Source organism: Daucus carota, chromosome 4 (genome assembly GCF_001625215.2).
Source record: "Daucus carota subsp. sativus chromosome 4, DH1 v3.0, whole genome shotgun sequence".
NCBI lineage: Eukaryota > Viridiplantae > Streptophyta > Magnoliopsida > Apiales > Apiaceae > Daucus > Daucus carota.
Genome location: NC_030384.2, coordinates 31,375,772 through 31,391,209, shown reverse-complemented (window position 1 = coordinate 31,391,209; position 15,438 = coordinate 31,375,772). Strand labels below are relative to the sequence as shown.

General features: G+C 33.9%; 1 protein-coding gene across 1 annotated transcript; it reads left to right on the top strand.

The window, feature by feature from the left end:
* Positions 1 to 860: 860 nt before the first annotated feature.
* On the top strand, positions 861 to 15,073 carry LOC108217565 (uridine/cytidine kinase UKL1, chloroplastic). Its single transcript, XM_017390397.2, has 14 exons — positions 861 to 1,132; positions 1,222 to 1,313; positions 2,551 to 2,620; positions 6,193 to 6,311; positions 7,567 to 7,663; positions 8,865 to 8,944; positions 11,372 to 11,566; positions 12,390 to 12,473; positions 12,575 to 12,635; positions 13,537 to 13,597; positions 14,042 to 14,135; positions 14,241 to 14,313; positions 14,426 to 14,508; positions 14,591 to 15,073. The coding sequence occupies exons 1-14, from the start codon at positions 982 to 984 to the stop codon at positions 14,735 to 14,737; spliced, it is 1,407 nt and encodes a 468-aa protein (XP_017245886.1). The 5' UTR covers positions 861 to 981; the 3' UTR covers positions 14,738 to 15,073.
* Positions 15,074 to 15,438: the final 365 nt, after the last annotated feature.

The window sequence follows — 15,438 nt, the reverse complement described above, 5'->3', positions numbered from 1 at the left end:
AAAAAAGGTAATTCTAATTTTTGATATTTTTCATCCAAAAATTCCAGAAAATCTTCCAATATATCCGAAACTTGCTTCTAATATATCCGAAATTTAAAAAGGTAGTTATATCGCTTCTCCTTTATATAGAAACAAAATCAGATTAAAATTTTCAAGCTACTATATTTCATAAATAATCTGAAATAAAATCAGATTCTGAAACCGAAACTAAAAAAGGTAATTCTAATTTTTAATATTTTCCATCCAAAAATTCCAGAAAATTAGAAAAATAGAACGGAGCGATGTGAGAAGCGCCACCTATACGCCCCTCGCTTCTCCTTTATATAAGTATATTGATATTGATTTACTTCTATTTGTGTAAATTTTCCTGATCTAATTTTTGATTTTTTTATTATTTATTATCACATTGTTTCTTTTTCAATTGAATTTACTTCTATTTGTGTAAATTTTCTTGATCTATTTTTTGATTATTTATTATCACATCACGTCATATAATTTAACGAAAAATGTTTATTTTGACCTAACTTTGCAAAAAAATTATCAAGATATAATTTAATTTCCAATTTTTTGTGCAAATGAAACCAAAAATTTATCAGTGATCCACTTAATATATTAAAAAAAGAGCCTAACTGATAATTAACTTTTTTTCATATTTTGAAAAGTATAAATGGGTATTAACTTAAATTTTTTTTTACACATATTACTTAGAATTATAATTAAGTACCCAAACATCCTAATGTAGTAATTTTCTTTTTGATTTATAAATAGTTTTCAATTTTTACATAAAAATTAGAATGCAAAATTTGTGACAAAATTGAAAGTATAATAAATGTAGCTCAAAATCCGTGTTTATTTAGACCAGTTTGAAAGAGTTTTAAAAGGCGTCAACATCGTCTACGTCTACAGTGAGGATTCTCAATTCATAAACGCGCACTACAGCAGTGTATAGAGAGAAGAGAGGTGTTAGTGTAGGCTGTATATATGGCAGAGGAAACGAAGATCGGAATTGATTATGCAATGGAGGCGGCCTCCGGACCTCACTTTTCCGGCCTCCGTCTAGACCATCTCCGATCATCTTCTTCTTCTTCATCCATCCCTCTTTCTCATGCTTCCAAACAGCCCTTCATAATCGGTACAATTCTTACACATATATTTTATTCTCTTGTATAATTGCCTAGTATGATATATAATATGTGTATATGCTGCGTGTTGATTGAATAGGAGTCTGTGGAGGTACGGCTTCGGGTAAAACGACTGTTTGTGATATGATTATTCAACAGCTTCATGATCATCGTGTTGTGCTTGTTAATCAGGTCTCTCTCTCCGCCTCTTTCTCTCTTTGCTTCGCCCTAATGTCACTTGCTATGATTATTTAGCTTTAGCAAGTATGAACTTAACTAAATATATTTATTCTGTTGATGTTTTATGATTTAATTAGCCTCATAACTGTATCAGTGGCGGAACCAGGACTAAAAATTAGGGGGGCTGAAAAATATTTCGTCATCCATACTTGCATAAATAGCTTTCTCAATATATATCATCATACTATCATTCATTCATGCATCTTTCATCCTATTACGCTGATAAGTATTGATTGCTTTCATACTTCATAGCAAAAAAAACTCTCTCAACAGTAGTAATGACAACCGGTAAAACCAGAGCTAACTCAACCGGAAGATAAACTAAGGGATAAGAGTGTGTCTATGTGTTTTAACCATCATGACAGAAAGATTTCCTATATTTTGAAGTCCATATTAATCTCCGCTCTCATATCATAGATAAAATTGTGCAGCTGATTTGGCAACAACTCCAAGTCTAGTAAAGAGAAATCCTTTGGATAAAATTGTGCAAGGAACACCATTTTTGAGTTATTGAAATTCGAAAATTAATTTCTAGAATCCAAAGAGCCAATATAAAGTCAATGTGTGTGTATGACTTATGAGAGCATGTCCAAAAGCTTATTCGTATGGGCTCTTTAGCCAAAATTTGAAAAATATGGAGATGAAATGAATTCCAACAAGCTCGTAACAGCTCTTCAAGAACTTAGGAGCTCTATTTGCTAATGAACAAGGTATATTTTGAAGCATCGGGAGTTTAGGAGCTCCTAACACCTCTTCAAGAACTTAGGAACTATAATTTATATTATTTTTCTAATGTACAAAGTACTCGGCATGCATCATACAGTTTGCATGATCTAGTTGCTCTCAGTGTATCTGTTTGAATGTATTTGTTAATTAGACTCTCTTTAGACTAAGTGTCTTCTCTTTTCTTCTTTTATAATAAGTCCCTCTCTATGACATTTATAATTCAACAGAGCTAATAAAATTATATTGACATCACAAATTCTGCGGGGGCTGAAAAAAAAATATACACTGTATTTTTGAGGTTAGGGGGGGCTCTAGCATCCCCTAGCCCCCCTCTGGTTCCGCCACTGAACTGTATTGTAATATCTTTTAATTTTGATCTTTTCTGAAGGTCGCGAGTCTTTTTTCTAATTTAGTCTTGATATTTGGACATTTCCTTAAGCTGATACAATTTGTTTTGCCATAGGATTCCTTTTATCGTGGCTTGACGCAAGAGGAATCCAAACATGTGAGCGAATATAACTTTGATCACCCAGGTAATCACAGTACTATATTTTTCTTGTAAATTATTTTTGATATGGTGTCACTTGTAACATGAGATATGTTGGAATGTGTCTGGAACCTTCCTGAGCCGTTTTAATATTATTTTTGGTGTTTTCTGTGATTTATAATTGCTGTAAAGTAAGATAACAAAAGAGTAGCAGAAATGAGATGAGAAACAGAAGAATAAGGTGAGTATTCAGAGAGTATTAGGGTTGAGAGAGAGATCAGATAGATGAGACAAAGACAAACAGATTAAAGAGAGAGAATGGTGGAATGTAAGTCCATTTCTGTAAATGCATGATATCCCATACCAACAAACTGAAATCTTACATCTATTTACAGGCAGTACATTGTCTTTAGTAAATGACCTTGTTACCCTTCTTACCAATAGCACTAATGTTTATGACCACTAATGTAGCTGTTCTTGATATATGTCCGGCCTTCTGATCCAACCATGTCCTCATGGTTGGGAGAAAAATTCTTGAAAACTACATTCCACCAAATCATCATCTTCCCATATGGCTTCATCCACACTACAGCCTCTCTGTTGAACCATAATTTGATACACCACTTTGTGATTACCGATAAGATTACTTTGCTCTAGTTTTTTGAGAGGTCTCAAGTCAAAATCACCTGTAGCATTCACCTGGGGTAGCTGACTCTGTAATTTAGCTTGTGCCACAAACCTTTTTAACTGAGAAACATGGAACACAGTATGGACACTAGAATTGTATGACATTGCTAATTCGTAGGCAACAAAGCCAATTCTCTCCAGTTTTTCATATCGACCAAATAATTTAGTAGCAACCTTCAAATTCTTCCTTAAAGCTACAGTTTCCTGCTTGTAGGGTTGCAACCTCAGATACACCCAGTCACCAACTTTAAATTCCCTTTCCTTCCTCTTAGCATCAACATAGCTATTCGTTTTAGTGTGTGCCACCTCCAATAATTCCCTTTGTACCCCCCATTGTTGGTGCTTCTCTTTCAGCATGTTCTCGGTATGAACTTTATCTCCCACAATTATGTACCTAATACCATATAAAATTTGATATAGAGTGGCATCAAAGGTGGCATGGTGGGTAGTGTTATACCATCATTCAGTAGATGGAATTTAACCAGCCCAGTTTTTTAAGGTTCTGACAGGTCATGCTCCTAAGGTATTGCGTAAGACATTGATTAACTCTTTCTTTTCTCAATCAGATTGGGGATGATAAGCTATGCTTATATTCAGCCTAGTACCAAAAATTTTGAACATATCTGCAAGAATCCTGTTAAGAGGAAACTCTTCCTATCACTAACGATTGAATTTGAGAGGCCTTGCAACTTGTAAATTGCTCAAAGAACTCTAAGCCAACCCTTTAATAGTGATGGGATGTGATAGAGCTAGGAAATGTGTTCACTGAATCTATCAATAATCACCCATATTACCTCACATCCTCTAGATTTAGGAACCCCAATAATGAAGTCCATAGCAATGTCTCTCCAGGGTTCATGTGGAATTAGTAGAGGGTTTAAAAGTCCTGCGCTCTTCACATGCTCTTCATTGACTTGCTAGCAGACCACACACTCCCTTACTTCCCTCCCTATTTTTTTACACGTAGTGGGCCAAAAAAATACTCATTTATCCTTTTAAAAGTAGGCCTATTCCCTGAATGTCCCCTATTCCTTTACAAAGCTATTCCTCAAAGATTTAACCCCTTAATCACCGTTGCTACCAACAACCCACTTTCCTTTATATTGCAATAATCGTTGTTGTAAATGAACATTTGCGGTCCTGTGACCTTCACAGCCTCCTTAATCAGGTGATTCACTTCCCCATCATCTACATAGCTACTTAACAGTTGGTCCATCCACAGGTTAGTATCGAAGATAAGCTGTTATGGAGGCTAAATATTTTAGCAATAGATTTTCGCTTGAGGGTCACTTTGTGACCTCGCCAACTGAATTGGATAGTATGATTCCTATTGTTGCACCTGATGTCATCTAGTTGAGTTAACCAGTTCACCTTCAAGATGAGATTCCACTCCAATCCTTCCACCACAGACATAGAAACACTAAACTCCACTGCTAGCCATCTCAACTTTAGATCAATACAACTCTTGTGATTAGTTAATTGTGTCCTATTAGTTAAATTCAGCACTATGAGAGCTGTTTTCATGTTGGATGATCCCAATTTTTCTCCCATTTCTTCATTGATCAAATTTAGAGGACTGCCTCAAAATCTTGAACTTTTGATCATTCATTATTCCTTCAAATTGCATTGGTACACTAGAAGTAGAGCTCTTGAGTCCTAGTGCAGCCAAAATCAATTCCTCCCCTTGCCAATCCTCTAGCTCCTCACCTGGAGCTTCATCATACTTGGGCAACTCAGTATAATTAGAATTATTTTCTTCTACAGTCATTAATAAATGCAGTCATTAAGAAATTTTGCGGCTTCTTACATTCATGCCCCTTCGTCATCTTTTCATCACACTAAAAACACAACCCCTTCTATCTTGTTTCCTATCTTTGACTGAAAGTCAGAGGTCTAGGCTTATTATAAGTATTTTCTGTAGCTTTTGGTGAATCGATTCGAGCTTTCGAGCCGAACTCGAGCCTATTGAACTGTTTACGAACTGAGCTTCGAACTTGAAATTTAAGGCTCGATCGAACTCGAACTCGAGCTTGAGCCCCGAACTTTTCAATCGAACTCGAGCCGAGCCTGCTAGTGTTCGACTCGGCTCGGCTCGATTACACCCCTAAGTACAACTATATAATCACAGATCTATAACTCTCAATAATCCATATACTATTAAGGATATCAACAACAACAATACAACTCCAAACAACAACTAAATTGAAAAACAAGTTGAGTGTGAACAAGTATCAATCACCTTATCTGTGAAACCCTAGCTTTTGATCCACAGCTTCAATTACTCAATCCTTACACTTGTTCGATTCAGAATCGAGTATTGAATGCAACGAAAGCTTCAGTAAATCGAAAACAAGCACTCTGATACCACTTTGTAAGGATTGAAAGGTTCCTCAGCGCTGTTTTGATACTATTTTTGGTCTTTTTTATGATTTATAATTGCAGTAAAGTACGATAACAAGAGAGAATAACAGAAATGAAATGAGAAACATACGAATAAGGTGTGAATTCAGAGTAAATTAAGGTTGAGAGAGAGAGAGAGAGCAGATAGATGAGAGAGAGAGAGAGAGTGGTGGAATGTAATTCCATGTTCTTTAAATGCATAATATCCCCCGCAATATGACATCTTACATCTATTTATAGTCACTACATTCTTTAGTAAATGACCTCTTAACCCTTCTGACTAATTGCACCTCTATTATTACTACTTATGTAGATGTTCCTGACAAATGTGTATTATCGTAGTTGTCAATTGAAGCGATTTAACTACTCGCATGCATGCCTTTATTAAAATTCGAACATCCAACCTCTTCTTAACAAGAGAAAACAAGATAATGGCGTGCATTAGCGTACACTGCTAGGCTAAATACATTAAAGTTGCGCCTTGACATGGAAAATTTGTGCACTAACTAATAAAGTTTTATATTGATTCAGATGCTTTTGACACAGAGGAGCTTTTAGAGTGTGTTGAGAAGCTCAAACTTGGGCAGTCTGTACACGTACCCATATATGACTTTAAGATACATCGCAAGTCTGCAGACTCTTTCCGCCAGGTTTATGCTAAATGTTATGCTTATTTAAACATAGGCTCTATTTGTTTCATGCAAAATGCTTGACCAGTTATCTGATTTTTCGGTGTTTGTTTGATTTGAGGACAATGTTTTCCAGATTGTCCCGTGTCTGTTTAGTTTGGTGTGAATAATACATCTCCTAAAGGAAAACATTTTTCGCCATCACTTACAATATTTTTACTGATATTCAAACAAAGAAAAAATAAAAAACATATATGTATTTCTCAAAGACTTCATTCCTCAATGAGAATATCTTTTTTAAAACTAAATTAATTTCCAGCAAACAAGTGAAGCCGCAGCTTTAGTTGCTCATTGGCCTGGAAACTCATATGCATTTACACACACACACACACACACACACATATATGTATGTATGTATGTGTCCAACCGCCCCCCCCCCCCCCCCCCCCCCCCCCCCCCCCCCCCCCCCCCCCCGCGTATGCTAGTGTATATATACTTTTATTTCCGTGTTATGAATATTGTAAACAAATCACATTTGTATGCAACCTAGAGCATTTACCATAATCTCTTATATATTAGCTTATAACCCCTGTCATGCATGGATATTTCTTATAAATATATGTTTATTTTAATAATTCATATGTTGTACGGATATTTTTAAATCATATTTTTATTTATATGTAATAAAATATATTATTTTAATTTTATCTATGAATTATCTTACTAATATTTTATACGTTGTTTATAAATGGTTAAAGTCAAGATAATCGTTTCAATGAAAATTAAAAGATTTCGTGATGATCTAAAAATTATATATCAATTAGAATTGAAAAACATAGAAAAAATAGTAATGAATTTTATAATAAAAATCAGATTCTGTTTACAAAACCTACTTCAATTGGGTAAAGAACATAAAAAAAGAAGTCATATTTGGTTTACAAAATCTACTTCTATTTGATTTAGAAAATAGAAAATATGTTTTATATTTAAATGTTATATATAGTTATCTTTTATTATGTAATCTTAACCGTATACTAAATAATAAAATCAATGGTTCGTATAAATTCTGCAGTACTATACAAAACAACCAAATTATCCTCATTAAGCTTGTATATATATAAGGATATAATTGCAAAGTAGACAACAATGTCTAGAACCAAGTACATTATCCAAGTCACGGACAAGAATCATTCTGATATCTTTTTGTATAGAAGTAAGGCTTTTAGATTCTCTCTTGCTAAATATTGTTCTTTAACTCCTTTTTATAATTGTTTAGGTTAATGTATCAGATGTAATTATATTGGAAGGAATACTGGTATTCCATGACCAACGTGTCCGTAACTTGATGAATATGAAGATTTTTGTTGACACAGGTTAGCATTTTGCCATTTTTTTTTTTTTGGGTGTGGTTTTTTAAACTCTTGGCTCATCAACTATTATGCGGAGTTGCATGCTTTGTTTTGTTGATAGCATATGGAGAAAGTGAGTTACCTTTTGAAGTTAGGTGCTATGTACAAGAGATCTTTGTAAAGTTTTTAACTTTCTTTTCTTTGTGCATAAGTATATTATAACTTTCTTCGAAATTAATAATGAAGAAAGATGATAGTCGAACTTAAAATGTTTTCGTTCAAATTACTGTTATTGCATCTTGATAATTACAAACATTACTGTGATTTGACATTTAAATTTTTCAAGAGTTTAAAAGAAATCTATAATGTTGAAGTTGTTATCTTTCCAAATCCTTGTTATAGCAATAATGTTAATCCTTTTTCTGAGAATATGTCAGTATGGGCTATTTTGCTATTATATTCTTATGTCTTCAGTTTATTTTTCAATTTAAGATTTTTGACCTTTTCATATTCTGTATAAATGCTTTAAGTTACCACATTAAATGGATTAGAGTGTGATCCTTTATTATGTGATGGGATGGAATAGAGTGAGGCATTATATTGACGAGGTTCGCTTAAGTTGTAGAAGCAAACTCAGGGGGTAAGGCAAAATATAAAGGTGCAGTTTTCTGGATTTTTTTTCTGTCTCAACTTCTCTTTCTGAATATCTATTCATGTGATCTTGTATTCCCACATTCCCACATCAGCTGCAAACAAACATCCTAGGATGCATAGCTAATGATGTGATGGGCGTCACTATAAGTTCAGCCTGTCTACTTGCTTTGTGCATGTCCATGCATATCCATGCAGAAGTGAAGCATTAACAGCTCTAGATTCTATGCATGCATCTCTAACATGAACCCATCTTCTCCCCCCCCCCCCCCCCCCCCCCCCCCCAAAATCATCGCACAGCAATAACCCTAAACTTATGAAGCATTTATCATGCCTGCAACTTATCTATCAATTTGAATGATTAAATCTTTGTAGCATTTATCATGCCTGCAATTTAATTATCATTTTGAATGATTTTGTCTTTGCATCTTTGTTCTGTTGTGATATTGTTTATTTATCTTTAATATGATGTTTTGTACATAAATGACACTATAGCAACTGTTAACATGTATACCAGTAGTAACCTTCCCACCTTCATATTTATATCATTCGTCTGCATTGTGCTGATATCCAGATGCTGATGTGAGGCTTGCTCGTAGAATAAGACGTGACACTGTTGAGAGGGGTAGGGATGTAAACTCTGTTCTTGAACAGGCAAGCACATATCCCCTAATTTTAGCTAATTAGGTAATGTTCTGAAGTACCTTTGAGATGTTAATTTTAGCCTATTAATCTAAATATCATTTTCTTCTGGTAGTTTTTTTACGAAGTTTGAGTGCTGTCAAGTTTTTTTTCAAAGCTGTTATATTTAATTAATTCCTCTCTGCTCCATCTGTTGTAAGATTTATTTAAACGAGCTTTCTGATTTAGAAAAACAAAATTTGTTCCAGCTGACCTTGTGGTCAACAGGTCCACCTCGACTGCACTAACTCAAAACCATAAAGTTCAATTATTATTTCTTGTTGAATGCCACTGGACAAGGTAAATGTTAGTTACCCTCTTTCTAGGCCATTACTTCCTGCCTTTAGGACACTGCAGTGTAAGTGTAACTTTATACAAAACTAAAAGGCCAACATATAAGGTACATAAAAGAAAGAGAGTTTTAATGATAATGCGAACTTGCATATCCTGTAGGTAATATCATATCAATATTTCCAAATGCGTGCACTACGTATAAAATTAAGACTATCTTATAATCCTCTTTTGTCGAGAAAACAAATTAGCGTTGTTTGATATCAGGATGAGCTTCTTATGTTAATTTTTGTTAGGCAGTGAGTATATGACAACACAGAAGGAGGAAAATGAAGTTTAGCATATGTACATATATACTTTTGTCCTGTCCTTTGTTTATGGACTATTAATTTATTATGTTTATTATTATTATGATTATGTACTTAAGGATAAGATGGTAAATGGTCATTTGTACTATCTGTAGAGTTACCAATCTCATTTTAATTTTAATTACCGTGAGTATTTTTAATTGCACGAATGTAAGTGTAGGGGATGGCTATAAAATGGTAAGAGAAGTAGGGAAATAGACAGGTGTGTGCATAAAAGTGTGTTTGCGCCTGCAAGAACTGTGCCTCCCCATTAATATATCCACCAGTTCTGCTCTTCACCAAAAAATCTATATGAATGTGTGCATGCTATTCTTTTCCTTGTCTGTTCACTCTAAATTCACTTAGATTATCAACTTCAGTCATCAATCATCATCTCTATTCAAAATGCATATGTTTGTCTTTTAGAGCAAGTCCGATGGAGGTGCTAAAAGTGGTGCTATATCTATAATGTAGCACCCAAGCAAAAACCGCACTCCAATGGGGTGCTAAACAGGGATGCAAAATAGCAAAATGCTATACTTGGTGCTTAATATAGAACCAAGTATAAATGTTGCTATACTTGCCACATAAGCATGCAAGTGGGAAAATCAACACTCAAAGTAATGTTGACAAATAAAACAGTGCATTTATAGATTGGGTGAGTGAAATATATATTTGGATAATTTGGTGCTATTTTAAAACTATCATCGGAGTATAAGTTCTATTTTAACATTAAAAAACACTTTTTGATTTCATAATATAGCAATAGGTATATACATATATTTTAGCATCACCATGGGACTTGCTCTTAGTAGGTTTTGTGATATCAGTGTTTAGGCTTCGTAAATAAGCTAAGAGTAGCTTATAAGCTTAAAATATATTTCATAGTAAAAGTAAAAAGTGATGTGGTAAACAATATACATTTTCGTCCGAAAACTTCAGGGTTATTTGTAATTCTTGAACTTAGATTATTTTTACATTGGTTACTTCGAAACTCGAATTACTGTTCCGATTTGGATTAAATAGTTCAATGTTTGAAATGTTGTCTTAGATCTCAATTTGGAGTATTGAATAAAACTAATAACTATGGCTGACCTATTCTGCTGCTGTGATGTATTACTATAAAACAACTTCCCAAACAATCTTAAGAAGACCTACTTCTGTAAGTGGTATATCTATCAGCCCGTATGCTCTGATTGCGTTATTTTTCTGATGTGATTAAATTTATGTCTAATGCATTTGCACTGGCAGTCATGGGGAAGTGTAGAAGGTCTGTCATGTTATGCATAAGCATTCAGCATGGATATTTGTTAGGGTTCAAATCCCACAAGCTTCCATCTGTTAAATAGGAAAGATTACGGATGGGCAGTTTCGGTTATAATCAGTTGGCCTTTGATTATATATATTAATGCAAAATTCGATGCTTATTTTGTTGAAGTTTAGCAGTAGCCCAATGAAGGTAGTAAGAAGAGCAAAAGATTTCCCAAGCTGAAAACTGACACAATAATCTATATGGAATAAATGATTAACCAGCATGAGTTAGGAAGCTTAAAATTGCTTATGTAGCCAACCACCCTGGCAAATTCTATATTTTGTTCATCTCTATCTAGTGATAGTACTCCCATTGCGGTTATGTACTTAAAGTTGAATCATTTGATGTGTCTTGTATTCCATCATTATCTAATATGCTAGTGCTAGGATTACTTGTTATCATATCTAGTTTGTGAACTTTCAAATTGTATCTATGTTATTGATTGTGCAGTATGCAAAATTTGTGAAGCCTGCTTTTGACGATTTTATTCTGCCATCAAAGAAGTATGCTGATGTTATTATACCCCGTGGTGGTGATAATCATGTTGCCATTGATTTGATCGTACAACATATCCGTACCAAGCTTGGCCAACATGAACTTTGCAAAATTTATCCCAATGTATATGTAATTCAGTCAACTTTCCAGGTATGCTCATTTGCAATCTATTTTATCAATCAGTTGGCTTTTTGGTCGATATTGGTTTTGCCTCTTCTTAAAAATAGTGATGCCCTTATATCTGGATCATATTTTCAATCTCTCAAATCTATTTTTGCTACCAACTTCTTATCCATTGTGTGCGTGCATTAGTGATCATCAGTGAGAACAACTTTTACATTCGGCGAAAGATAGAAAGTACCAAAAAGGAGTAGATTGATATTATTAATATATTTACACAATAATTGCACCATGAGAAAACAAGAGAGGTATAAAAGAAAAGTGTTCACAATAGAAGCCGCCCAAGATACAATTGAGCATAAAGGAAATGCTTATAATATGTAAAACAAGTCTTACTAGGTTAATTATAAAGTAAGCAACAGAAAGTTATATAAAACCAACCAAAATAAATAACAAGGTGTCTATGTAATTCTTTAGTTTAAATATATGCATTGAAAGAGTTTCGACTTAGAAAAGTTAGGCCCTTGTACTTCAGAACTACTTACTATTGTAGAAAGAACCAAAAGGACTAAATTGATACTAATTATATATATATATATACAGAATACTTGCGCCAGGAGAAAATCAGAGAGGAAGAAAAAGAAAAGTGTTTACAATAGCAGCTGCCCAAGTTGCAAAAGAACATAAAGGAGATGCTCATGCTACACAAAAAATAAGCCTCTGTAGGTTAATTGTTTATAAGCAACAGATAAGGAACCAACCAAATTAGATATCAAGGTGGCTATGTAATTCTGCTGTAAAGATATATGCATTTAGAGCTTTTCAACATGTTACTGTTGGATTTTTGCTACAGATTAGAGGTATGCATACACTAATTCGAGATCAAGAGATATCGACAAATGATTTTGTATTCTATTCAGACCGGCTTATCCGACTGGTACCTTCACTATTTGTTTTTCATTTTATTCTACATTTGGACCTTTTTGCTTTCAAACTATAGAAGTATCAATGCCATCCTTATTTAACCTCAATCATCAGGTTGTGGAGCATGGGCTTGGCCACTTACCCTTCACGGAGAAACAGGTGGTCACTCCAACGGGTATGTCTATAAGAAGATCAACAATTTCACATCTAGCTTCTCCCTCAGTACTGCTTGGTTTGTCTGTATTCTGTTAAACATTAATGCTAGTCTTGGGGTCTTTAACTAAAGCATTAGTTGTTTAAAGGCAATTAATGTATGTTCTGTTGATTGATGATTGAATTGGAGCTGCAAAATTCTAATACAACTGTCTATAACCATCTGTATGCATTAAGTTTGTATCTATAAGTTCAAATTAGTTGTTTTTGTGTCTTGTCATGTTTCTGTAGAAAATCAGCATAGTGCAATAAAATTAAGAATCATATATGAAGCATGACATGCTCATCTATGCGAGGGCATGCTTTTATTTACTTATCGTTATTTGCATGTGGGTGGGTGAGTGCATGTTGAGAAAATTGCACATCATGAATTTACTATCTAACTTTCAGCTATTTTATATTATACTGACATGTTCTCAATTCAGAAATCACTTGTCGCAAGGTCATTTTATTTTAAAGGCTAATCTGGAATCAGTTTAATTTTGTACTTCTGTGACATCAGCTTTTTATAGATATCAGAGAGTTTCACCTGAGATAATGTTGGCTTGAAATATATGTTACACACTCCTTTGGGCTGCTAAAATGTTTGTTTTTTTGTCAAGAGCTTTCTAAACATCTGTCCAGTCTGGTTTTACTTATGTGATACAAGTGCTACCTGTTATCTCATCTTACAGTTGGTATTTATCTAAACATCTATGCAATATAGGATAGATATTTCCAGTATTGGCTTGCATACATTTCTTACATCATTTTGAAAGGTATTTATCTAAAGTTTTGGGGATCTTACATTGATATAACTCTTCTGTTGTATTCGTAAGTTGTTTACTTTGTTTATGTTTCAGTTTTCTGTTATTTGATTGCAGGATCGGTATATACTGGGGTTGATTTCTGCAAGAAATTATGCGGAGTCTCGATTGTTCGAAGGTGAGTGCTGAGGGATCTCTAAACGAATACTCTTCTTTTAGAAAGTCCTTAATAAGTATTCATATGAAAGATTTGATTACATTTTTGAATATTAGTCTCTCTTTATTTTTATACCTATATAAAATTCTCATATTATGCCTATCCATCAGGGGTTCACTACTTCACTCTTTCTGCATGTATTAGTATGACATCTAGTGTCCAACTGTTTTCTGCAATTCTTTCTGCGATTACAAATAGAATGTGTGTACTAACCAACTGATGCTGCTCTCACATCATCATTGACATGTTGCTCATAATTGAAAACATATCTTTGTTATCTACTCTAAGCAGTGGTTTATATCTGACAGAAATGAAAATATTCTTTACTAGGATTTGCAATTCCAGAGATCAGGTATTACGATATTGATTACTTCAAGTAGATGCTTTAATTGCTTATCTATGCAGTGGTGAAAGCATGGAGAATGCTATGCGTGCTTGTTGCAAAGGAATAAAGATTGGGAAAATTTTAATCCATCGTGATGGTGATAATGGTAAACAGGTACAGTAATATAGATTTATTTCTAAGTGTGTAACACTTTTTAGTTTTTACTATGTATTTGTTTGCTTCATGGTGTCTGAATGACATTCTTCTGTATTTTAACAGCTTATATATGAGAAACTTCCAAAAGATATTTCAGAGCGACATGTCTTGCTCTTGGACCCAGTTCTTGCTACTGGTAATATTCTTTGCATTCATCCTACCCGTCAATTGAGAGTGTGAGAGCAGGGAGCAATTTTTTTGCTTTTACATGTCTACTAGTATAAAAAAATTAAATTTTTTTCTTGAAGGCAACTCGGCTAATCAGGCAATTGAACTACTCATACAAAAAGGAGTACCGGAATCCCATATCATATTCCTTAACCTCATATCTGTAAGTATTATAAATTGTTTACATGTGCAGTTTAGCTTTAGAATTCCTTTGGCACTGATTCCTCTGTCATTGAATTCAATAGGCTCCAGAAGGAATACATTGTGTCAGCAAGAGGTTCCCAACGCTTAAAATAGTTACTTCAGAGATTGATGTTGCATTAAATGAAGAGTTCCGTGTGATACCAGGTATGGGGGAGTTTGGAGATCGTTACTTTGGTACCGATGATTGATCAATCTGAGGAATGAATATCAGCTATTGTCAGTGTTTACTCATTAAGCAAGTATCACATTAGCCCATATGCCATAAGTTAAAAAAGTGTAAAATGTAGATCAACCTGCGCACATAAGTGGGGCTTTATTATGTCTTATTTAGCATTGATGGCAGAGGAATAAGCTTTGAGTTTGCATATCATATACTCTTTGGCTGTATAAGTAATTCTTGATGGTATTAATATTACCATCTACCAAAATCTAGACAGTTTTAGTTTGATTCTCATGCTTAGATAAGTTGCTTTTAACAAGGATGATTGATGTTTGCATAATCAAATATTTGCATTATCGTTGTATTTGTCGCAAGCCAATCTAGTATTTTTAGTTTGTCCATTTGGGTCCAGGATCATTTTGTTCGAATATAAACCGATTCTGGGTATTTGAGATCCGGATCCGAACCGAATATGATCTAGTATCATATTTTCCGAGTAGTTTATGATCCATCGAATATGAGCTGGATATGATCCACTAACATTAAATATCATTATTGTTCCAACTATTCAAATAATTATCATTTAGTCTAAGTAAACATACTATTATAAAATATAATAATTTTAAATTAAAATTTATAATTATATGTTGGTATATATCATTTATGAAATATATATGAAAATAACACTATGCCATAAATGGCTTTCAGCAACATTACAAATACGTTGCC